The 25,540-nt window shown below is 42.8% G+C and overlaps 1 protein-coding gene, 2 long non-coding RNA genes and 1 pseudogene across 3 annotated transcripts in view; 1 reads left to right on the plus strand and 3 right to left on the minus strand.

The window, feature by feature from the left end:
• The first annotated feature begins 12 nt into the window (after positions 1-12).
• LOC135561854 (uncharacterized) lies at positions 13-10,005 on the plus strand. Its single transcript, XR_010459695.1, has 2 exons — positions 13-323; positions 5,255-10,005. It is a non-coding gene; the product is annotated as an uncharacterized LOC135561854 (long non-coding RNA).
• On the minus strand, positions 2,286-6,313 carry LOC135561853 (uncharacterized). Its single transcript, XR_010459694.1, has 2 exons — positions 6,040-6,313; positions 2,286-5,359 (listed from the first exon to the last, which is right to left on the minus strand). It is a non-coding gene; the product is annotated as an uncharacterized LOC135561853 (long non-coding RNA).
• LOC115145663 (uncharacterized) overlaps positions 7,218-25,540 on the minus strand; it is a 32,483-nt gene continuing 14,160 nt past the window's right edge. Inside the window, exons 5-7 of the mRNA XM_029687187.2 lie at positions 17,158-17,269; positions 15,225-15,352; positions 7,218-8,382 (exon numbers count right to left, since the gene is read on the minus strand). Of these exons, the coding sequence (XP_029543047.2) occupies positions 7,435-8,382; positions 15,225-15,352; positions 17,158-17,269 (1,188 nt within the window). The 3' untranslated portion in view covers positions 7,218-7,434. The remainder of the gene's footprint in view (positions 8,383-15,224; positions 15,353-17,157; positions 17,270-25,540) is intronic.
• On the minus strand, positions 12,950-14,127 carry LOC135561852 (gastrula zinc finger protein XlCGF49.1-like; annotated as a pseudogene).

A 25,540-nucleotide genomic window follows, 5' to 3' on the forward strand; every position in this document is an offset into this window, starting at 1 on the left:
TAGCCAATGGGCTCTCAGCATCCCTTTCACCGCCGCTTTCGAGGAGACAGTCTGCTTTTCGCATTCCCGTGTCCATCCAGCTATTACGATTGACTGACAGATAACAAGCTAAATGCCACGCTATATGTGAACTAAGCAAGCTAGCTAACGAATTAGATATGGTTACGAGTAGAATTGCTTCTTTTCAGCTACAGAAAATAGAGCTAAAGTAGCATCATTGAAGTTGGTATGCTGCGTTGCACTTCATGGAATCAATAAAAAGCTGGCGAGTTTGACAGACTACCGCTGGAAGAAAGTGAAGACAACTAACGTTACTCAGTAAGGTAACGTTAGCTAATTACGATCAGTGGTGGGAAAAAGTATCCAATTGTCATACTTGAGTAAAAGTATAGATACCTTAATCAAGTAAAAGTCACCCAGTAAAATACTACTTGAGTAGAAGTCTAAAACTATTTGGTTCTAAATATACTTAACTATAAAAAGTAAAAGTATAAATAATTTCAAATTCCTTATATTCAGCAAAGCAAACTGCACCATTTTCTTGTTTTTAAATTTTACGAATAGCCAGGGGTACACTCCAACACTTAGACATAATTTACAAATGATGCATTTGTATTTAGTGAGTCTGCCAGATCAGAGGCAGTAGGGATGACCACGTGTTCTCTTGAAATGCGCGACAATTTTGCTGTCCTGATAAGCATTCACCATGTAACTAGTACTTTTGGGTGTCAGGGAAAATGTATGGAGTAAAAACGACATTACTTTCTTTAGGAATGTAGTGAAGTAAAATAATGTAGTGAAGTAAAAAACGACTTAAGTAGTACTTTAAAGTATTTTTACTTAAGTACTTTACACCACTGGTTACTATAATGTATCTATCTGGCTATTATCTGTTCATCTGATCCCTTCTAGAATGTCAACAAAATTACAAGATGTCTGTACACTTGTAAGGTAATAATAGATAATTGACCTTGTGGTAAATGCAAACTCTGAATTATTGTAATGTCTAGCATGGCATGCATTTAAAATGATTGAAGTTATTATATTAATGCCACTTTCAAATGTATGTTTCCATCATTCTAAGATATGGCAATCACCAGTAGAAACAATAACAATGCGGTTTCCCCGCCCCTGGTATGGTGAAAAGCTGAGAGAAGGGCCTGGAGAAATGTAAACACTCAAATGCATAGACAGTTTTAACATTTACATTTAAGTCATTTAGCAGACGCTCTTATCCAGAGCGACTTACAAATTGGTGCATTCACCTTATGACATCCATGTAATGAGGTGACATTTTCTCTGTTTACAAACATTGGCGTTAAACAAGCTTGTATTTTGGGTTCTGATGGGGTGTGACAATTGAACTAAGCTCATGAGGCATTTATAATTTATATTATTCAAGAATCAGTGGATACATATAATTAATTTATAAGTCAAAAAAATGTATGTAGGATCTGCTGATTGCCCCTTTAAAAAGTCTGCATATTGGACAAACTATCTATCAATGCCAATTGGAGACTAGCCCATTGGAAGAAGAGATCAACCACCTCAGGTGTCAACTACCGGTCTCTTCCACCTCAGAAAATGCAGTGCCTTGCCCACACCCAAGGCAGTGACAAGGGAGAGGGAGGCAAAATCCCCAGTCAAGATCCAGGTGGCAAACTGCTGGTAGACCATGCCAGAGAACAAAGAAAGTAGTTTTATATTTGTCTCTCACCTTCTTCCCTAAAAAAGTAATATTATGCAATAAAACGTAGCCTAAGTTATGATATTGGAATGCCTATTCTTATCCAGTATCTATTTTCATAGTGTGAATGATGTAAAGTTATTTTTGTCAAATAAAATGATCAATTGGCATCAGGAAGGTGCCTGCAATGACTGTATTTATGCTCTGCAGCCACATTGTCTGTGTCTGCATTCATAGGTCATGGATAGGACACACCAGACCTAGAGCCATCTTGGGTGGTGCTCACCCCAGGCTGGCAAACCTGGATAAGGTGTTCTTTGTCCTTGATGTGATGTTCCCCCAAGATTACATTCTGGTGAAATCCACCATACTGGTACTTTATAATGTTTGCATATCATCAGTCTACCATAATTCTATCTACAGTATAACTGCATAATATCCTACAAAAGAGAATTTGATGGGTAGCCAGGCTGGGACTCCTTGGGGCAGTCAGTCCAACACCTTTGTCCAGGAGTGTCAAACTCAATTCCAGGAGAGCTGCGTGTCTACTGGGTTATTACCTTTGAATTTATGTTCAATTAAGACCTAGAAAAATAGGTGAGCGTTCCAAACTAATTTTATTTATTTATTATTTCACCTTTATTTAACCAGGTAGGCAAGTTGAGAACAAGTTCTCATTTAGAATTGCGACCTGGCCAAGATAAAGCAAAGCAGTTCGACACATACAACGACACAGAGTTACACATGGAGTAAAACAAACATACAGTCAATAATACAGTAGAAACAAGTCTATATACGATGTGAGCAAATGAGGTGAGATAAGGGAGGTAAAGGCAAAAAAAGGCCATGGTGGCAAAGTAAATACAATATAGCAAGTAAAACACTGGAATGATAGATTTGCAGTGGAAGAATGTGCAAAGTAGAAATAAAAATAATGGGGAGCAAAATAAATACAGTAGGGAAAGATGTAGTTGTTTAGGCTAAATTATAGGTGGGCTATGTACAGGTGCAGTAATCTGTGAGCTACTCTGACAGCTGGTGCTTAAAGCTAGTGAGGGAGATAAGTGTTTCCAGTTTCAGAGATTTTTGTAGTTCGTTCCAGTCATTGGCAGCAGAGAACTGGAAGGAGAGGCGGCCAAAGAAATAATTGGTTTTGGGGGTGACCAGAGAGATATACCTGCTGGAGTGCGTGCTACAGGTGGCTGATACTATGGTGACCAGCGAGCTGAGATAAGGGGGGACTTTACCTAGCAGGGTCTTGTAGATGACATGGAGCCAGTGGTTTTGGCAACGAGTATGAAGCGAGGGCCAGCCAACGAGAGTGTACAGGTCACAATGGTGGGTAGTATATGGGGCTTTGTTGACAAAACGGATGGCACTGTGATAGACTGCATCCAATTTGTTGAGTAGGGTATTGGAGGCTATTTTTATAAATGACATCGCAGAAGTCGAGGATTGGTAGGATGGTCAGTTTTACAAGGGTATGTTTGGCAGCATGAGTAAAGGATGCTAATAAACCGACACTCGCCCCTCCAGGAATTGAGTTTGACACCCCTGCCTTAGTCCTTACATCATGAAGTCTGAGCATAACAACACATTTGAAATGCCTGAATTCAGAATCAATTGGGCTTCCCCAAAAAAAGATGGTGGCTGGGATAGGTTCATTTGGATTGCAGATTTTCTGGAGAAAAAAAACAGTTATATGGCCCATCTAAACGTTATCTTTACTAACGACATGCCACTGGCTTTGAGTAAGGTTAGTGTGTCTATGTATGCGGATGACTCAACACTATACACGTCACCTACTACAGCGACTGAAATGACTGCAACACTTAACAAAGAGCTGCAGTTAGTTTCGGAATGGGTGGCAAGGAATAAGTTAGTCCTAAATATTTCCAAAACTAAAAGCGTTGTATTTGGGACAAATCATTCACTAAACCTCAACTACATCTCGTAATGAATAATGTGGACATTGAGCAAGTTGTGGTGACTAAACTGCTTGGAGTTACCCTGGATTGTAAACTGTCATGGTCAAAACATATTGATACAACAGTAGCTAAGATGGGGAGAAGTCTTTCCATAATAACACACAGCTCTGCCTTCTTAACAACACTATCTACAAGGCAGGTCCTGCAGGTCCTGGTTTTGTCGCACCTGGACTACTGTTCAGTCGTGTGGTCAGGTGCCACAAAGAGGGACTTGGGAAAATTGCAGTTGGCTCAGAACAGGGCAGCACGGCTGGCCCTTAAAAGTACACGGAGAGCTAACATTAATGACATGCATGTCAATCTCTCCTGGCTCAAAGAGGAAGAGAGATTGACTTCCTCATTACTTGTTTTTGTAAGAGGTGTTGACAAGCTGAAGGGACCGAGCTGTCTGTTTAAAATACTCGCACACAGCTCAGACACCCATGCATACCCCACAAGACATGCCACCAGAGGTCTCTTCACAATCCCCAAGTCCAGAACAGACTATGGGAGGCGCACAGTACTACACAGAGCCATCACTACATGGAACTCTATTCCACATCAGGTAACTGATGCAAGCGGTAGAATCAGATTTAAAAAGCAGGTAAAATACACCTTATGGAATAGCGGGGACTGTGAAGTAAAACAAACATAGGCACAGACGCATGCATACACACACATGATAACATAACCACTATACACACACATACACATGGATTTTGCATTGTAGATATGTGGTAGTGGAGTATGGGCCTGAGGGCACACACTTAGTGTGTTGTGAATTCTGTAATGAATGTATTGTAATGATTGTATAACTGCCTGAATTTTGCCGGACCCCAGGATCCGATTTTAAGTCCCAATGAGGGGATTTGATTATGCTGGCACATGTGCCCAGGAAGGTGGAGATTTCACCAGGTGAAAAGTGATTGCATTCGTTGTGAAACCGGGCTGCCTCCTGGGCGTGAACAGGGTGACATGGCAAAGTCATCTCAAAACAAAGTGACGTATGCTAAGCACGTGGAATAATGATTACAACACATGCAAAGTGTTTGAAACGCATACGTACTTTATCTGCCTTATTAAACCAGTCAGAAAAGTATTTATTTAACAATGTATGTTGCATGTTCCTGAACAATGCACCATGCTGCCTTGTTGGCAATATGACCTGGTGGCGCAGATTACGGTTCTATTTGAGCAGGGCTTTCCTCTCGCACCGCTTTCGCCCGTTCAAATCATGAGCCATGTCCTGGTGCACGCTGGTTCATCTTAATCAAACTCCCTCATTCATATGCAGAAAGAGTGTCAAACAAGGCATATCCAGATTGGCAGTAAATTAAATACACTTCAACATAGGTTCAGATGCTATTCAATGAGCTAACAAGGATAGTTAGTCTTAAGTAATTATGACATAAAGAGATTACTTTAAAACAAAAACGGTATACTTTTTTTCTGTAAACCTTATCACATATTGTGGGGATATGCACAAAGTAACATTAGATTGGATTGTTAAGCACAAACTGAAGTCCTTTTAAGTATATCCCACTGCACCATACAGTACGTTGGATATATCTTCATGTTCTTCTTTCTTTCTTGCTGCCAGGACCAACTAGCCGCCTGGCTCAGAACCACTCCTGCCTGACCCAGTCCACTCCTGCTTCTTGCCCCTCACTGTGCTGAGTAACACAGGGTCACAAACCATAACAGGCTGGTAAAGTAAGTGAAAAAAGTTGTCAGTGAGTTTCAAGATAGTAGGTAGCCAGCTATGCAGCCTCAAAGACAAGAATAGACACACAAAAAGGGCATCCCCTTTCTTATCTAGGCGCCCACATCTATCACTCTAGTATTAATGCTAAATTGTAATTATTTCACCTCTGTGGCTTATTTATTGCCTTACCTCCCTGCTCTTCTACATTTGCACACACTGTACATAGATTTTTCGATTTTTCTTTTCTATTGACTGTACGTTTGTTTATGTGTAATTCTGTGTTGTTTTTGTCGCAATGCTTTGCTTTATCTTGGCCAGGTTGCAGTTGTAAATGAGGACTTGTTCTCGACTGGCCTACCTGGTTAAATAAAGGTGATATCTACATATATATACTTTTTTTAATACCGTACACTACTACGGTATCTCATTGGATTAGTCTGTGTATCTAATCCCACAGGCCCGTCACCAGGTATCATCTCTCTAGCGTATGAACAGGACCTGATCATTGCCACTCTGTAACGCATCACCTGTGACCCGATTGGACAGGACAGTCCTCGGGCTCAGGTTACCATCAAGTAAATACTTTAAATGCGGAAAGGAGGACAGCTCCGTCGCCCCAGCCCTGTTAAAGTCTCGGTGTCTGTCTCTGACATGAGGACGGCGCTCAGTGTTCCACTGACCTCCGTGATGCTGAGTCGGGTCCTTGACCTCTCCAGCTTGACAACAGTGATTAACAGTGATTGTGTCGCACTGGCTTCACAAAGCTCCTGTGGCCTCCAGTGAGATCTCCTTCACCTGAGAGAGTGATAGAAGGAAAAGAGGTGGTTAGTTTAGCTACTGTCAATGCTCAACGGTATACTATTGTGTCAACAGCTATTCCATACCATTGATGCTGTCTAGAATTGGCAAGGATGTAAGGTAACATTTCTCATAACTTCTATACTATTTGTTGATCGATATATTATGTTCCACGCATCACATTGTTTTTATTGACTAAATAATAAGAAGTGCATTAATCAAGCATCTGGTTAGAATATGATATTGTGCCTTTGTGCTAGCTAAGTAATCAGGGGAATTATTGCATACTATCCAAAAACTGATCAAGACCCAATTCTCGATAACGAATCTGAACACGTGCAAAGGTGAACAAGGCGACAGACACTGAGCTATATATGCACGGCGACAGGCCACGCAGCCTCTGCCTTCTGCTATTTGTACCTCTTGACATGCCTCTGTATCTGTTGAGGATCTTAAACACTACGCTCTCACGTTGTCCTCTCTGCTCGATCCCGTGCCATTTTTAGTTTCCAGTAGCTGTAGATTCCTTCACAATGCCCTGTTTTCTTTCTGGCTTTGAGTTATTTCCAAACGAAACACTGCATAGTCGTCGTCTACGAGTTTACAGATCTCTGCCACGGCTGCATTCGCTAGCACCTCCATGATGGAGGCTATTTGAGTGTGAAAAACCATACAGATAGCCACATTAGCTCAAATTAGCAGCTAGCTAGGGTTATCCAGATAACATCTATCAACCAAGTCCTGTCTCCAATGCAAATTAAAGACTACTGCAGTAAGTATGTGATGGTGTGCAGTTAAATTTGGCATATTTTGAGTTCCAGGACTTTAATGTCTAAATAACAACAATAAACACAAACGTGGAAATTGTTCTACAATAAAGAGACCTTATCTTATTGGTTGGCATCATAGCTGAACGGGTGAGCTTAAATGAAAAAGGTATGCATGCTGCTCTTTGAATTATGGTACTGTTTATTACATTACACATCAAATCTCCCAATGTCAGTATCTATCAAGTGGAGGGCAGACGTGTTTAGAAAGAACAGTGTGAATACAGCAAGAATACAGTAGAAAATATTAGAATAACTTTATTCCATCTATATCACCTCAGTAAGGTAAATATTAAACTGTCCTTACAAGCCTGTTTCAAATGACAAGTTAACAAAGGGTTAATGAAGGGTATGCGGTTAATTAGCATCTTACCCCAAAACACTTCACAACTATATGTCAACTTAAGAATAGTTCCTGGATATCCCCTGTGTACATCTCGAGCCACACTGCTACAATTTCTCCCGGTTGTGGACACTCCTATGTCTGATAAGGTTAGTCAGGAAGGAGAAGGTCTTGTAACATAGTTTGCACTTGAAGGGCTTGTCCTTGGTGTGAACGGCCTGGTGCTCCCTCAAATAGTCTGCCCTAGCGAAGCGCTTCCCACATGTGGGGCAGGTGTACGGCTTGTCGGCGTCCGTCCTAATACATGGCCTCCCACGTTGTGACCCAATGACACCAGACGAGGCAGAAGCAGGAGCCACCACCCTCAGGTTGTTAGTCTTTAAGCTCCCTCCTTGACCTCTAGCCATTGTTGTTTGGGTGTTGATGTTGTGTCCTGTGTTATAGGCTAAGTACCTCTTGTGATGGATGCCCATCCTGACCCTGTCTGTATTGGTGGGGTAACCATGAGGTAATTGAGGAAGGCTAGACCCAGGTCCAGGCCCTCTGTGAACCCATTCGCCAGGCATTAGACAAGATCCTGAAGGAGAAGACAGACCTCCTGTTAGACTCCCACCAGGGGGGTCTCCCACCAATCTCTGTGAAGGCTGAAGCCCAGGATGACCTGCTCTGTTCATCATGGACACTGTGGTGTTTGTATCATAGGAACAGGAGGGTCTATCTCTATCAGCCCCAGGCCCTGCTTCATCCCTGCACTGAGACTGTGAAGAGAAGGGTCTGGACTGCAGACTGGATCCATGACTGGAGCTTCTGTCTATCTGATGACCACCAGGACTGAGGTTGTTTAGTCCACCTGTCCACTGGTTGTGTTCTGTGTGGTGGTTGTGGTGGAGTCTCTGTCCCTCATTGTTCGGTTCTGTTTCTGACTCGGAATGGAAAAGTGACGGCTCCTGATCCAGGGTCCTGATCCGGAGCCAAGGTTTGTGACCAGCCGCCTCAGAGGTCCAGTCTCTCCCACCAGCAACACCGGATATCAGAAGGTCCTCGTGGACTGCAGACTGTAAACACAAATTGTACAGAAGAGAATAAAGGTTTATATAAGAAACTCTTTGCTGTACACACAAAACATTACATTATAAAATGTTAACCACAGTCAAGCCCATCTCTAACACTGTGATTCATGTACCTAACAATCTGGAGTCATTGGTGTTTATTTTTATTTTTAAATCCAAATGTGTTGATTCAAGAATGAAGTATGTTTTGGTTCGACTGGGATAAGGGAAATTCAGCCCTTGCAATGATACAAAAAGTCAGTACAGAGTAAATGTATTTCATTTCAACAAAATGGTCATACACTCACATAACGTGAAGAACAGTACTTTTATTGCACAAAACGATACGTGTGTCAGGCAGAATAACTTCCAACTATGGTAACACTATATCTTCTGTAAATCTGATACCCTCGCTTTGATAAAATGAATTTTAGTATACTTTGGAAAAGGTTGAACATTACATTACACACAGCTTGATGTCAAGTAAACATTAAGTTACTATCATTTCCTCATTATAAAACACCAGCATCAAAGGTTGTCACTTTTCATCAGTAAAGCAATTTTACAGACACCATCACACCACACCAAGGTTTCCTCAGTTCACCTCGTCCAGTTCTCTACTACATACAAATATTTACATGTGTCATTAATGTTATGACGATTGTTTTATCAAATCGATTAACTATGTTTAATTATTATGATGATTAAATTAATCCTGTAACAATTAACTCACAAGCAATCATGGGGCACCACGGAAAAAGTTTATTTAACGAGTTACCGTTTTCCGAATGAACTCTTAAAGATATACACTACCATTCAAAAGTTTGGGGTCACTTAGAAATGTCCTTGTTTTTGAAAGAAAAGCTACATTTTTGTCCATTAAAATAAATCAAATTGATCAGAAATTGTAGTGTAGACATTGTTAATGTTGTTAATGACTATTGTAGCTGGAAACGGCAGATTTTTTATGGAATATCTACATAAGTTTATAATTTTAAAAGGCTAATTGATCATTAGAAAACACTTTTTCAATTATGTTAGCACAACTGAAAACTGTTGTCCTGATTAAAGAAGCAATAAAACTGGCCTACTTTAGGCTAGTTGAGTATCTGGAGCATCAGCATTTGTGGGTTTGATTACAGGCTCAAAATTGCCAGAAACAAAGAACTTTCTTCTGAAACTCGTCAGTCTATTCTTGTTCTGAGAAATGAAGGTTATTCCATGCGATAAATTGCCAAGAAACTGAAGATATCGTACAACGCTGTGTACTAGTCCCTTCACAGAACAGCACAAACAGGCTCTAACCAGAATAGAACGAGTGGGAGGCCCCGGTGCACAACTGAACAAGAGGACAAGTACATTAGTGAAAAGGGAGGGGCATGTAAAAAAAGAGCAGGAGAAAAGACAAAGGACTTCACTATCGTACGTACAGCTGATAACTATGCTCATGGAAATGCTAATACTTTGCAGATGAAAGGCCGCTGACTCTATTCCAACTAAACTACTGAAAGAGCTGCTTCCTGTGCCTTGCCCTCCTATGTTGAACATAATAAACGCCTCCCTATCCACCGAATGTGAACCAAACTCACTAAAAGTGGCAGTAATAAAGCCTCTCTTCAAAAAGCAAAACCTTGACCCAGAAAATATTTTTTTAAATAAATCGGCCTATATCGAATCTTCCATTCCTCTCAATAAACTTTTTTTTAAAAAGCTGTTGCACGGCAACTCACTGCCTTCCTGAAGATAAACAATGTATACAAAATGTCTGGTTTTAGACCCATCATAGCACTGAGACTGCACCCGTGACGTTGGTAAATTACCTTTTAATGGCGTCAGACCAAGTTCTGGCTGGGTTTAAAGCTTATCTGTTGGAAAGATATCAGTTGGTCTCTGTGGATGGTTTGTCCTCTGACAAATCAACTGTAAATTTCAGTGCTCCTCAAGGTTACATATTAGGACCACTATTGTTTTCACTATATATTTTACCTCTTGGTGATGTCATTGCGGACGCTGCTATGCGGACGATACACAGCTGTACATTTCAATGAAACATGGTGAAGGCCCAAAATTGCCCACCCTGGAAGCCTGTGTTTAATACATAAGGAAGTGGATGGCGGCACATTTTTTACTTTTAAACTCGGACAAAACTGAGATGCTAGTTCTAGGTCCCAAGAAACAAAGAGATCTTCTGTTGGATCTGACAATTAACCTTGATGGTTGTACAGTTGTCTCAAAATATAACTGTGAAGGACCTCGGTGTTACTCTGGAACCTGATCTCTCTTTTGACGAACATATCAAGACTGTTTAAAGACAGCTTTTTTCCCCATCTATGTAACATTGCAAAAATCAGAAACTTTCTGTCCAAAAATGTTGCAGATAAATGTATCCATGTTTTTGTCACTTCTAGGTTAGACTACTGCAATGCTCTACTTTCCGGCTACCCGGATAAAGCACAACATAAACCTCAGTTAGTGCTAAACACAGCTGCTAGAATCTTGACTAGAACCAAAAAATGTGATCATATTACTCCAGTGCTAGCCTCTCTACACTGGCTTCCTGTTAAGGCAATGGCGGATTTCAAGGTTTTACTGCTAACCTACAAACATTACATGGGCTTGCTCCTACCTATCTTTCCGATTTGGTCCTGCCGAACATACCTACACGTACGCTATGCTCACAAGATGCAGGCCTCCTTATTGTCCCTAGAATTTCTAAGCAAACAGCTGGAGGCAGGGCTTTCTCTTATAGAGCTTCATTTTTTATGGAATGGTCTGCCGATCCATGTGAGAGACGCAGATTCCGTCTCAACCTTTACGTCTTTATTGAAGACTCATCTCTTCAGTGGGTCCTATGATTGAGTGTAGTCTGGCCCAGGGGTGTGAAGGTGAACGGAAAGGCACTGGAGCGACGAATCACCCTTGCTGTCTCTGCCTGGCCGGTTCCCCTCTCTCCACTGGGAATTTCTGCCTCTAACCCTATTACAGGGCCTGAGTCACTGGTTTACTGGTGCTCTTCCATACAGTCCCTAGGAGAGGTGCGCCACTTGAGTGGGTTGAGTCACTGACGTTATCTTCCTGTCCGGGTTGGCGCCCCCCTCGGGTTTATGCCGTGGGGGAGATCTTCGTGGGTTATACTCAGCCTTATCTCAGAGTAGTAAGTTGGTGGTTTGAAGATATACCTCTAGTAGTGTGGGGTTATATCCTGCCTGTTTGGCCCTGTCCGGGGGTGTCGTCGGACGGGGCCACAGTGCCTCCCGACCCTTCCTGTCTCAGCCTCCAGTATTTATGCTGCAGTAGTTTATGTGTCGGGGGGCTAGGATCAGTCTGTTATATCTGGAGTATTTCTCCTGTCTTATTCGGTGTCCTGTGTGAATTTAAGAATGCTCCCTCTAACTCTCTCTCTTTCTCTCGGAGGACCTAAGCCCTAGAACCATGCCTCAGGACTACCTGGCCTGATGACTCCTTGCTGTCCCCATTCCACCTGCTGCTGCTCCAGTTTCAACTGTTCTGCCTGTGGCTATGGAACCCTGACCTGTTCACCGGACGTGCTACCTTGTCCCAGACCTGCTGTTTTCGGCTCTCTCTACCGCACCTGCTGTCAACTCCTAATGATCGGCTATGAAAAGCCAATTGACATTTACTCCTGAGGTGCTGACCTGTTGCACCCTCTACAACCACTGTGATTATTATTATTTGACCCTGCTGGTCATCTATGAACGTTTGAACATCTTGGGCATGTACTGTTATAATCTCCACCCGGCACAGCCAGAAGAGGACTGGCCACCCCTCAGAACATTGTTCTTCTCTAGGTTCCTGCCTTCCTCGGGAGTTTTTCTAGCCACCGTGCTTCTACATCTGCATTGCTTGCTGTTTGGAGTTTTAGGCTGGGTTTCTGTATAGCACTTTGCGACATTGGCTGATGTAAAAGGGCTTTACAAATACATTTGATTGATTGATTGATTCGAAAAGAATTGCAATATACATATTTACGATTGTATGGCTTTGTTGTCTCCCTGTTGAAATCGCCGGTCCATTTTCTGGAGAGTCAGTCGACCAAGTCTCTGGTTGTGTAAGTCTCTGATTGTCCACCAGAGGTCACCATGTCCTTTGTAGTCGTAGCTTGTTCGCTTTGTTCTTGAAGTGTCTGTTATAATGGATACGTCAGACGTACCAATGGTCGTTCGATAGGGAAATGTTCTCCTCTCGTCTTCGGTCAAGTTTCTTAGACTATTTTACATATACAGCTGCAGACTGTGAATGTGTAGTCTTTAGTTTTGTAGATTTCTTAAACATTTGTAACGTATTAGGCTGGAACTGCACATAACTGGTCTATAGAGTGGTAGCCATTTCAACGTGGGGACTCCCGTCCTTGTTTTCTTGACTAATGTACATTTTGTCACGAGTCCTATTTAAGCACTTGGGGAAAAAGGGGCATTCCCTCCTTTTGTTGTAATGCCTGTGCTCACCTGGGCGTGGCCACTGACTTGGTTAAGACTTCATATGAAAAACAATTCTCTCATTTAGAAGGCGAACATCACATTACATCTTCTCACAAATTGTGTTCTACTAGTTACATCACCAATTAGTAATGAATTCGACAAGATTGTTCTTTAAGTACCCACAGACCATTCCAACAGTTTTGGATTATAGAAATATTGTTTCATTATTCAACCTTTTGATGTTACCGTTTTGGCGGGAGAAATCTCCTTGTAACAAAGAGGTTTCTTTCCCCTCAATCCTGCCAAACCCAATGGCAGAGTTTCTACACAGTATTTACGATCGGTCATAAAACTGGTGGGGAGAGGGGGAGATCTGGCTCTATGATCATCACCCAACAGGGCAAGTCATGACACATGGTTATCAAAATGTCACGCCAGAGTAAGGCTACACGAAATACAGACCTTATCGTAAGTGTTTTTAAACTCCCCTATGGGAAAAATGAATGGTGGAATTGATTGTAACCATTTTCCTATTTGACCACGAGGTTCTATGGGTATTATGACAACTCCACTGTGGGGCTCTATATCCAAAACCAACAGAATGAACTACTAACTAACTAGTACTACATTACATGTTACACACGGCCCTCTATACATGGGCCGTGTGCATTTTATGTTGGTGTATCCCGAGGTAACTCCTCTCTGAGAACCTCTTCCCACAGTGCGTACAGGAGAACGGCCTCTCTCCCGTGTGGACCTTCAGGTGCATCTTCAGCTGGTGCTGGTGGTAGAACCTCTTCTCACACTGGGGGCAGCTGTAAGATTTCTCCCATGTGGACCCTCTGGTGCATCTTCAGGTTGGACGAGTCAGAGAAACTGTCCAGAAACAGATGGCAGCAGAATAATTTGTCTTCCGTGTGCATCCTCGGATGGGTCTCCACCTGTTTGGGGAAACTGAAATCTTTCTCACAGAACGAACACGAGAAGCGCTTCTTTTTTATGCCTCCACCTTTACTGATTCAGTTTCTCCTGTCGTTTGTCAATGAGCTTGTGTAGCCATTTAGTGTTGAGGAACGGGCATTGTCTGAGGTCTGGTATACATTGGGAGATTGTGAGGAAGATGAAGGCCAGGGAGTGTCGGTGTTATCGCAGGGTCCATATTCCAGTTGATACATCTTATAGACGGCAGGCTGAAAGATTTTTTTCCCGCAATTATTACTTGTGACCCCACTCCAAATACAATGACACAACCTTAAAATTGGTATATTTCAACAAATAATGTCAAAATCATTACATTTTCATCTCTTAGCTCAAAATTCATCTCAAAATTAAAATAAAAAACACATTTACTCATTAAAATTGTATTTTTCTAATTACCTTTCTCAAAAATGTTTGTATATTGTCCCATACAATAAACTGTACTGTTCATTTTTTCAAAAAACAAATACAGAAAATGCATTTAAAAACAAATATTGGCAACCCCACTTCAGTTGTGACCCCAACTTTGAATACCACTGTTAGGGGGTTAACCTGAAGCGCGATCAGTCTCTCTGAATCACAACTAGGACTGAGTCTGTGTCCATTCTCTCTAGCCACATACAGACACCTTCCTGTCCCCTCAGACCAAATCTACGCCTCGCCCTGGTCTCAGCCAGTCTGTTGCCATGAAGACTAATATTAGGGATGGGCACATTATTTGAATATTTGAATATCAACAGACATTAATATTCGATTACATGGGAAAGTATTCATTCCTGAGAGAGAAAAAAAATTGACGTATATTTGAACAATGAAAAGACTTTGTCTAAAATGAAATACAATTATCTTTGTGACGTTTCTACATAGCCTACAAGGATAGACCATTATATACATTATTATATATTTTTTATAAGTGCGCCCCATAAAAAAGACACACCGGTAGCCTACACACGTTTCACAGGTGTTGCTATTGTAATCAATCAAAATGGCACTACATTGAGAGGGAGATGTTAAATCGATGCAAAATGTAAGAAAAATGACAGAATTACGTTGGCTAAATGAGAAGTAGACTACACTGATCATCCAACAGGTAGGCTGTTTCATATGACTAGAGTTGTACGAGGAGCGTAGCAAAATAGCTTTAATTGGCCTTGCTACTTAGCTGACTGCTGTATTTAGCTAGTTTTTTACAAACGATTTGATGGAGTCAAGATTGGCACTACCAGATAGTATGATAGATAACCTATGGCAGCAACAAGTTTGTCTAACCAGCGCGAGTCAGGTTTGGCTACTTTCTCTCTCTCTCCCTCCGTGCCAGACAAATGCCCACCCCTAACTAAGATTGGATGTTGTTTTGTGTTTTACTGTCTGTTTCTGGTTAACAGTGTTGTTCCCCAGCCCAGAGTTGAGGATGCAGTCCCATCCACTGACCTCCAATATATTGCCTCTGGTCCTGGCCTGCTCTGTGATGTTGTCCCCCGGGTCCCTGGCTGCACAGGCCTGATTCTGGGAATCCAAGATGGCTGCCCAGTCTTCTCTGTTAGCCTCCAGCCAACTACCTGCAGGAAGAGGTTACAAAATAGACTTTACTAACATGGCAGAGAACTCTACATATGAAGATTTTTTAAATCATACATTATAATGTGTGTTTTTGTATGTAAAGATAAGTGGTATTGATTTAATTTGATAAATTAAGAAAAAATAAAAGCCAGGTGTATCACTATTCCCATTGAAGATCTATTACTGTATGTAGGCTAAATGTACAGTGCATTTGGAAAGTATTCAGACCCCTTCACTTTTTCCACATTTTGTTACGTTACAGCCTTATTCTAAAATGTATTAAATAAACATTTTCCATCATCAATCTACATACAATACCCCATAATGACAAAGCAAAAACAGTTTTTTATAAATTCTTGCAAATGTATTTTTTAAATATATTTTTTTAAGTATTCAGACCCTTTGCTATGAGACTTGAAATTGAGCTCAGGTGCATCCTGTTCCCATTGATCATCCTGAGATGTTTCTACAACTTGATTGGAGTCCACCTGTGGTAAATTCAGTTGATTGAACATGATTTGGAAAGGCACACACCTGTCTATATAAGGTCCCACAGTTGACAGTGCATGTCAGAGCAAAAACCAAGCCAAAAGGTCGAAGGAATTGTCCATAGAGCTCCGAGACAGGATTGATTCGAGGCACAGATCTGGGGAAGGGTACAAAAAAATGTCTGCAGAATTGAAGGTCTCCAAGAACACAGTGGCCTCCATCATTCTTAAATGGAAAAAGTTTGGAACCACCAAGACTCTTCCTAGAGCTGGCCACCCGGTCAAACTGAGCAATCGGGGAAGAAGGGCCTTGGTCAGGGAGGTGACCAAGAACCCGATGGTTACTCTGACAGAGCTCTAGAGTTCCTCTGTGGAGATGGGAGAACCTTCCAGAAGGACAACCATCTCTGCAGCACTCCTCCAATCAGGCCTTTATGGTAGAGTGGCCAGACGGAAGCCATTCCTCAGTAAAAGGCACATGACAGCCCGTTTGCCAAAAGGCACCTAAAGGACTCTAACCATGAGAAACAAGATTCTCTGGTTTGATGAAACCAAGATTGAACGATTTGGCCTGAATGCAAGTGTCACGTCTGGAGGAAACTAGGCAACGCTCATCACCTGGCCAATACCATCCCTACGGTGAAGCATGGTGGCAGCATCATGCTGTGGGATGTTTTTCAGTGGCATGGACTGGGAGACTAGTCAGGATCGAGGGAAAAATTAACGGAGAAAAGTACAGAGATCCTTGATGAAAACCTGCTCCAGAGCGCCCAGGACCTCAGACTTGGGCGAAGGTTTACCTTCAAACAGGACATCGACCCTAAGCACACAGCTAAGACAAAGCAAGAGTGGCTTCGGGAAAAGTCTCTGAATGTCCTTGAATGGCCCAGCCAGAGCCCGGACTTGAACCCAATCTAACGTCTCTAGAGAGACCTGAAAATAGCTGTGCAGTGAGGCTCCCCATCCAACCTGGAAGAGCTTGAGAGGATCTGCAGAGAAGAACGGAAGAAACTACCCAAATACAGGTGTGCCAAGCTTTTAGTGTCATACCCAAGAAGACTGTAATCGCTGCCAAAGGTGCTTCAACAAAGTACAGAGTAAAGGTTCTGAATACTTACGTAAATGTGAGATATTTTATTATTTTTAATACATTTGCAAAAATGTCTAAACGTGTTTTTGCTTTGTCATTATGGGGTATTGTGTATTGATTGATGACTTTTTTAAAATAAATGTTAATATAAGGCTGTAACGTAACAAAATGTGGAAAACGTGAAGGAGTCTGAGTACTTTCTGAATGCACTGTATGTCAACCTTACCTTGCTCCCCCATCTTTAGTCCACTCAGCAGGTCAATGCTCTCTGGTCCGTCTTCTATTGTCTCCTCTTTGACCAGCAGCAGATCAGGCTTCCCATCCTCCATGTCTACTGACTGTAAGATATACAGAGTGAGAGGATGTTGGATCAATACATCTGATATGAGCACCCTGCTATGGAGCATCTTCTGATTGAGCAATGAGGGATTTCAATGAGTACTATACAAAGATATTAATTGATTTGATAATATGCAAACATGTTAGTTGATTTGATTACTTGACACTCTTTAATGGTTTGATCATTTAAAGGCATAGTCCCACACTTGAAGGTCAACCCCTTAGCTTAGAACCAACTTCTCTGTTTTTAAAAGGCCTATGTGGCATCGATATGACAGTCATTCTAGTGTCAAAATTTACTACAAAGTGTAAATATGATTTAATATGATTTAATGATTTAATAATTTTGGTCATAAAGTCAGTCTCGTCCAAAATTGAGTTTTGTTAGTGAGTTCGTCACGACTTACTGGAGGGTTGGTTTGGATTACCTACTTGCCCACTTTTGCCAATGATGCCCAGAGACAACACGCCCCCCAGCTGTGCTCCAGCTACCATGTGGACATTTGTTGTCAAATCTACATATGGGTCCAAAGCACGGCAAATAGGAGTGAAAATGGCCTTACATAAAGATGATGCAAACTTCCAATGCATTTCAACAATATGGCCAGGAATGGATTTACATCCGACACGGTCAAATCTGCTGCATGTCAACCATCAAACCACTGGTGTTGGTAGTAGCTACTTTTGGTTATACAAAATGATTTGATAATGCTAGCGAGCCAGGCAGGCTATGATACCAAAGATAAAAGGGGAATGATACCGTAGGTATCTAACATGGATTAGACAGTCAAATTATCACTTAACTAGCAGCCAACCTAGCAATGTTTCTTTCCATTAACTTGTCCTGTGATATTTTGTTGACATTTAGAAAGTGTACATTGAAAATAGATGCGACAATTGTCTGCTAAGGTGCGTTTCCATTGTGTCAATTAAAACGGATGGAAGTAAATGACGTCATACCTATAAAATAAAGTGTTGACAATAAATGTAGTGGGTGAAGTGTTTCCATTGCCCATTTAGGCAAATTGTGCATGAATAAATTGGCGATAGCCTGTATTCCCTCCCACCTATCTCTTTCATGTCTCAGGTAGCCCACGAAAGCCAGCATGAATAGAATGCAAGAATTTACTCATATTTGCCATATTCTAATAATTATCATGTGGCAAAGTATCGCTGCGGTAAGTGCCATGGTGAAATTTGCATTGCAAATAATTGGATGGTTAAAATTGCATTCAGCCGACCAGAAAAACAATTCAGCAATTCTTGAAAGTCAGGACAAAGATCCTGCAAAGAAACATTATTTTTATAGTTGAAAAATAGATTTAGCCGGCAGTAGGCATTTATAATTAAATGTGGAGTGGTGCTTCATAGTAAGGCCTACATGTTGACATCACATGCCCCCACGTACCTTCAAAATTATTTGGCAATAATTTATTTTAAAAAACACAGTTTCCATTATCATTTGTCACAATAAAGAAACATCCACCCGGTGAACGATCTTTAGAAAATGTCACATCCTCATCTGCCCACTCTCGTGCAATTGATTTCAAAATGATATCGACAAATAAGTGGTGCGTTTCTCTTTCCATTTTGGCGACCCCCAAATCAAAATGCATCACTCGAAAATGTAGCTGACTGTCTTCTGCAGGTTTTTCTCTAACCAGTGATGTAACCAGTGGCAATTTTAGCATGTAAATCTTGGTGGGGCATAGCTGATTTGGCTGACTTACTTAAACAAATGTGGTTTCTACTGACAATTGAGATGTACAAACTATGGCATAAGGGGACGAGCAGATAAAAGGCATTCCGTAATTTCAATTAAAGACATTCATGAGCGAGTGAGCTAGGATGGACGCAGTCAATATAACTATTTGTTCAGCACTTTTGAAATGTACAGCGACAGAATTCAGAACATGGGCCTTTCTTACAGTATTCTCTGTGTGCACCAAGTCAGAACTGTAGGATAAATAAATGGGGCATATAAGCAGACAATGAAAGCTCTTACAATTTTCGATGATTACATTTCTCTAAAACAAGTTATAGGCTACATGTGCCGCACCAAGTCAGAACAGTAGACGAAATTAAGAGGGGAAAATAGACCAAATTATTTGCTAAAAATGTGGGGCTCAAAACAGAGCCCCACCTGCCCTGAATGATGGGTCACCACTGGATCTAACAAATATCTCCAGTGTTTGTTTTAGCTGTGTTAGTTTCAACAGTGTGTACAACCTGATTTCCCCCCCAATCGATATCAGTGATTTATTGCCACTTGTCAAAACAACAGGGTTTTTGGTGTGTGTGCAGTTCATAAGATGCTCTTTAAAAAATACAATAAATGGTAATTGAGGGTAACTGACCACCCCCTTGTAATTCACATAAAGACCGCAAGATATCACCAAATTATTTTCCCAACATTTTCCCTGGCTTTCAATGTTCCTGCTGAACAACTTTTGGAGATATTTCAACAAAATGATTTTGTGGTAAATTGATCTAATCTTTTGAAATGTATTTTTTTTTGTAGATATTTTCAAATTAAATTAGAGCCATTTTTTTATTATATATATATATATTTTTTTTTTTACCCCTAATTTCGTGGTATCCAATTGGTAGTTACAGTCTACACGGGAGAGGCGAAGGTCAAGAGCCGTACATCCTCCAAAACACAACCCAACCAAGCCACACTGCTTCTTGACACAATGCCCACTTAACCCGGAAGACAGCCACACCAATGTGTAGGAGGAAACACCGTACACCTGAAGACTGTGTCAGCATGCACTGCGCCCGGCCCTCCACAGGAGTCGCTAGTGCGCGATGGGACAAGGACATCCCTGTTGGCCACCCCATGGGTCTCCCGATAGAGCCTGGACTTGAACCCAGGATCTCTAGACCCCCCCCCCCCCCAGGCAGTTAACCCACTGTTCCTAGGCCGTCATTGAAAATAAGAATTTGTTCTTAACTGACTTGCCTAGTTAAATAAAGGTCAAATAAATAAACAAATTAAAAAATAGGAGCTGTTACAGAAGGCTGAGGCAGTGGCCAGACACCAGTCCCGCTTCAGAGTAATGGAGGACACTTGAATCAGGTTGGTCACATTGGATCTGGTCAATGGTCAAAATACTATCTGCCCTGGAATTCACCAGACATTTCCAAACATTTATGGGGGGAATGGCCCTAGCTCTCACCCTCCGATCCAACAGGTCCAAGACGTGCTCAATGGGATTGAGATCCAGGCTTTTCGCTGGCCATGGCATAACACTGACATTCCTGTCTTGTAGGAAAACACGCACAGAACGAGTAGTATGGCTGGTGGCATTGTCATGCTGGAGGGTCATGTCATGATGAGCCTGCAGGAAGGGTACCACATGAGGGAGGAGGATGTCTTCTCTGTAAAGCACAGCGTTGTCTGCAATGACAAACGCGACTCGTCAGTGAAGAGCACTTTTTGACAGTCCTGTCTGGTCCAGCAACGGTGGGTTTGTGCCCATAGACAACGTTGTTGCCGGTGATGTCTGGTGAGGACCTGGCTTACAACAGGCCTACAAGCCCTCAGTCTAGCCTCTCTCAGCCTATTGCAGACAGTCTGAGCAATGATGGAGGGATTGTGCGTTCCTGGTGTAATTTGGTGCAGTTGTTGTTGCCATCCTGTACCTGTCCCGCAGGTGTGATTTTCGGATGTACCGATCCTGTGCAGGTTTTGTTACACGTGGTCTGCCACTGCGAAGACGATCAGCTGTCCGTCCTGTCTCCCTGTTGCGCTGTCTTAGGCGTCTCACAGTACGGACATTGCAATCTATTGCCCTGGCCACATCTGCAGTCCTCATGCCTCCTTGCAGCATGTCTAAGGCACGTTCACGCAGATGAGCAGGGACCTTGGGCATCTTTCTTTTGGTGTTTTTCAGAGTCAGTAGAAAGGCGTCTTTAGTGTCCTAAGTTTTCATAACTGTTACCTTAATTGCCTACCGTCTGTAAGCTGTTAGTGTCTTAACGACCATTCCACAGGTGCATGTTCATTAATTGTTTATGGTTCATTGAACAAGCATGGGAAACAGTGTTTAAACCCTTTACAATGAAGATCTGTGAAGTTATTTGGATTTTTACTAATTATCTTTGAAAGACAGGGTCCTGACAAAGGGCCGTTTCTTTTTTGTTGAGTTTATATAATATATAAATCAACAAATACCATACCATCTAACCCTACACTCACTAAAAACCACCACCCTACTCCACTATTTAAAACAATTTAGTGCTACCTCAGGCCAACAGCCTGAAAGGATGGGACACCACCACTTAACACACCCTGTAACTCTTTTGATGTCAAGTCTTGCACACCCAAATATCTCTCTGAATCTGCCACCACCTCCATTTTCTGTGACTTTCCATCCCTACAGTACAGTTGATAACCATTGCTGTAAATGCCAAAAATCCAATCTTACTGAAACATATATCACTTGTTGCCCTACCCCTCAGTACTGGTACAGATCTACTACTCACACCACTCTTCTAAGGATCCCTCCCCCTTGACCCATCTTCCTCTACTTTCTTCACTGCCTCAGAATATGACAACTTCTGCACTACTCTAACCCTGGAAACCTCAACCTGCCTCTCTCGCACCGGACATTTCTGATGCCCAGCCCCATGGGCACCCCTACAATTAACACATACCACTACCTTCCCCAATGCTACACATTCCTTTGTATCATGCCCTTCTGCACACTTCTAACATCTAGGAACCTCCCTCCTAGACTCTGCTGCCACTGCACTTAAGCTTGACACCTGTAACAACATAACGTATTTGGCACAAAAGCTTGTATGGGATAACTTATATATTCTAACATCCCTTTGTCGGGCAAAGACACAACATCAAAACTCAAAAGGACAGACAGCGACTCTTCTGTTTCACCACTCACCCTCCCTGTTTCTGTCGCACCAAATGATGAGCATTATAAACACCGGGAATCTTCCCCTTCAGTTGGTCAACTTTCACATTTACCCCTACCCCAGTAATCAATCCTCTCAATGGCACCCTTCCCAGAGAGCAAAACAATTCACCTCTCTTGTCCCCATTCGTTTAACGTGGAGCGCCTGCTGCCTCTGACCAGCAGAAACACAAACAATTATCACAAGACCACTTTGCCATAGCCCTCACTGGCTTTCATGCAATGTAAGCATGAGCTTGTCCGAGGACTTGACAACAGTTTAAATCCATTGGAGCACTGCGATTGGTTACCCAATATCCTAGAGCGAGCCTAAGCAAAGGGTCAATTAGCTGACCGTCAGGGGGAGAAAGGCCTCAACTTCAAAACTTTGTTCTCTTCATAGCAAAACTAGCTTAGCTTACCTCGCTGTACTCACTACTGCCCTTGTTTGTTGTGATTTAATGGCAAAGAAACAACCACATCACATCCAGTGACAGTCAGTGCCATTTGAGAGGATTTTTTTAATGATCATGGCCTTTTCTATTACAGCATATTGAATGACTGTCATTCGTATTTTATTCGTCCAGCTCAATGTAACAATCGACAGGTTTAGGAGACTACATGATACTCAAATTGTCCATATACCCATCATGAGGTTGCTATAATAGGTCAAGATAAAAATCTGAGTAATCCAGACAGTTGACACATTCAATACCGCCTTGCACACTCTTGCCTGCATCTAGCTGATTTAGGGTGTAGTCATTAGTCCTACAGTTGCAAATGAGAGTTTCTATAGGACAAATTAAGGTATGGTTATCCCCGTTTCGTTCCGTTTGCTTCAGTTTAAAAAATGTTTTTCAACAGAATCGGCGGAATGAATACACCCCTGATCACTGCAAACACAGTTCCCTTTCATAGCAGCTACATACAAAAAAACATGATAATTTGCTCAGTGTATAATTCCTACTATAATACCTATTCGCATCTTTGCGCTCTCGTCCTCGCAACTTTTCCCTTCGCTTGTGGACTTCAATGCACAACACAACAGCTGTATGTGACCAGACAAAAAAAAAAATTCTCCAAACCTTCATTCCATAACTGCTAGACCGCTACACACAGCCTACATAGTTGTCACCTAACGTCATAGTCAACATAGCTAGCTACTATAACTTATGCGTTATTAAACCAGCTACGTTACAGTGTACAGCAAGCAGTTTAGCAGTTACACCGGCAGGCCCCGGTGGCAATACATTTATAAAACCAAAAGCTTACCTTGACTCAGAAGAGTTCCAGTGATAGCCTAGCTAACATAGTATCCCTTGCTGTTTGAGCCGGGTGTTTGAGTATGCTAAACTAGCTAGCTAGCTGCATTTGCTAGCTAGCTAGATAAGTGAAAGTGGGAAAAAATACAACTAAATATAACTAACTCTCTCTCTCTTACTTCTCCCTAATTTTTAAAGAAATTAATTTGTTAAAAATTGTTCAGAGGGGCCTCCGGAGTGGCGCAATGGTCTAAGGCACTGCATCGCAGTTCGAGCCCATGCTCCAGTTCGACTCCAGCCTCTGTCGCAGCCGGCCGCAACCTCGAGACGCATGGGGTGGCGCACAATTGGCCCAGCATCGTCTGGGTTAGTGGAGGGTTTTGCCGGCAGGGATGTCCTTGTCCCATCGCGCTCTAGCGACTACTGTGGCAGGCGGGGCGCATGCACGAGGACATGGTCCCCAGGTGTACGGTGTTTCCTCCGACACAGTGGTGTGGCTGGCTTCCGGGTTAAGCGGGCATTATGTCAAGAAGCAGTGCGGCTTGGTTGGGTCGTGTTTCGGAGGACGCCTCTCCCGAGTCCGTAAGGGAGTTGCAGCGATGAGACAAAACTGTAACTACCAATTGGATCCCATGAAATTGGGGAGAAAAAGGGTTAAAAGTACAAAATTATTTACATTTACATTTAAGTCATTTAGCAGACGCTCTTATCCAGAGCGACTTACAAATTGGTGCATTCACCTTATGACATCCAGTGGAACAGTAGTGCATCTAAATCTTTTAAGGGGGGTGAGAGGGATTACTTTATCCTATCCTAGGTATTCCTTAAAGAGGTGGGGTTTCAGGTGTCTCCGGAAGGTGGTGATTGACTCCGCTGTCCTGGCGTCGTGAGGGAGTTTGTTCCACCATTGGGGGGCCAGAGCAGCGAACAGTTTTGACTGGGCTGAGCGGGAACTGTACTTCCTCAGTGGTAGGGAGGCGAGCAGGCCAGAGGTGGATGAACGCAGTGCCCTTGTTTGGGTGTAGGGCCTGATCAGAGCCTGGAGGTACTGAGGTGCCGTTCCCCTCACAGCTCCGTGGCAAGCACCATGGTCTTGTAGCGGATGCGAGCTTCAACTGGAAGCCAGTGGAGAGAGCGGAGGAGCGGGGTGACGTGAGAGAACTTGGGAAGGTTGAACACCAGACGGGCTGCGGCGTTCTGGATGAGTTGTAGGGGTTTAATGGCACAGGCAGGGAGCCCAGCCAACAGCGAGTTGCAGTAATCCAGACGGGAGATGACGAGTGCCTGGATTAGGACCTGCGCCGCTTCCTGTGTGAGGCAGGGTCGTACTCTGCGGATGTTGTAGAGCATGAACCTACAGGAACGGGCCACCGCCTTGATGTTAGTTGAGAACGACAGGGTGTTGTCCAGGATCACGCCAAGGTTCTTAGCGCTCTGGGAGGAGGACACAATGGAGTTGTCAACCGTGATGGCGAGATCATGGAACGGGCAGTCCTTCCCGGGAGGAAGAGCAGCTCCGTCTTGCCGAGGTTCAGCTTGAGGTGGTGATCCGTCATCCACACTGATATGTCTGCCAGACATGCAGAGATGCGATTCGCCACCTGATCATCAGAAGGGGGAAAGGAGAAGATTAATTGTGTGTCGTCTGCATAGCAATGATAGGAGAGACCATGTGAGGTTATGACAGAGCCAAGTGACTTGGTGTATAGCGAGAATAGGAGAGGGCCTAGAACAGAGCCCTGGGGGACACCAGTGGTGAGAGCACGTGGTGTGGAGACGGATTCTCGCCACGCCACCTGGTAGGAGCGACCTGTCAGGTAGGACGCAATCCAAGCGTGGGCCGCGCCGGGAGATGCCCAACTCGGAGAGGGTGGAGAGGAGGATCTGATGGTTCACAGTATCGAAGGCAGCCGATAGGTCTAGAAGGATGAGAGCAGAGGAGAGAGTTAGCTTTAGCAGTGCGGAGCGCCTCCGTGATACAGAGAAGAGCAGTCTCAGTTGAATGACTAGTCTTGAAACCTGACTGATTTGGATCAAGAAGGTCATTCTGAGAGAGATAGCGAGAGCTGGCCAAGGACGGCACGTTCAAGAG

Source organism: Oncorhynchus nerka, linkage group LG18 (assembly GCF_034236695.1).
Source record: "Oncorhynchus nerka isolate Pitt River linkage group LG18, Oner_Uvic_2.0, whole genome shotgun sequence".
In the NCBI taxonomy this organism is placed as follows: Eukaryota; Metazoa; Chordata; class Actinopteri; order Salmoniformes; family Salmonidae; genus Oncorhynchus; species Oncorhynchus nerka.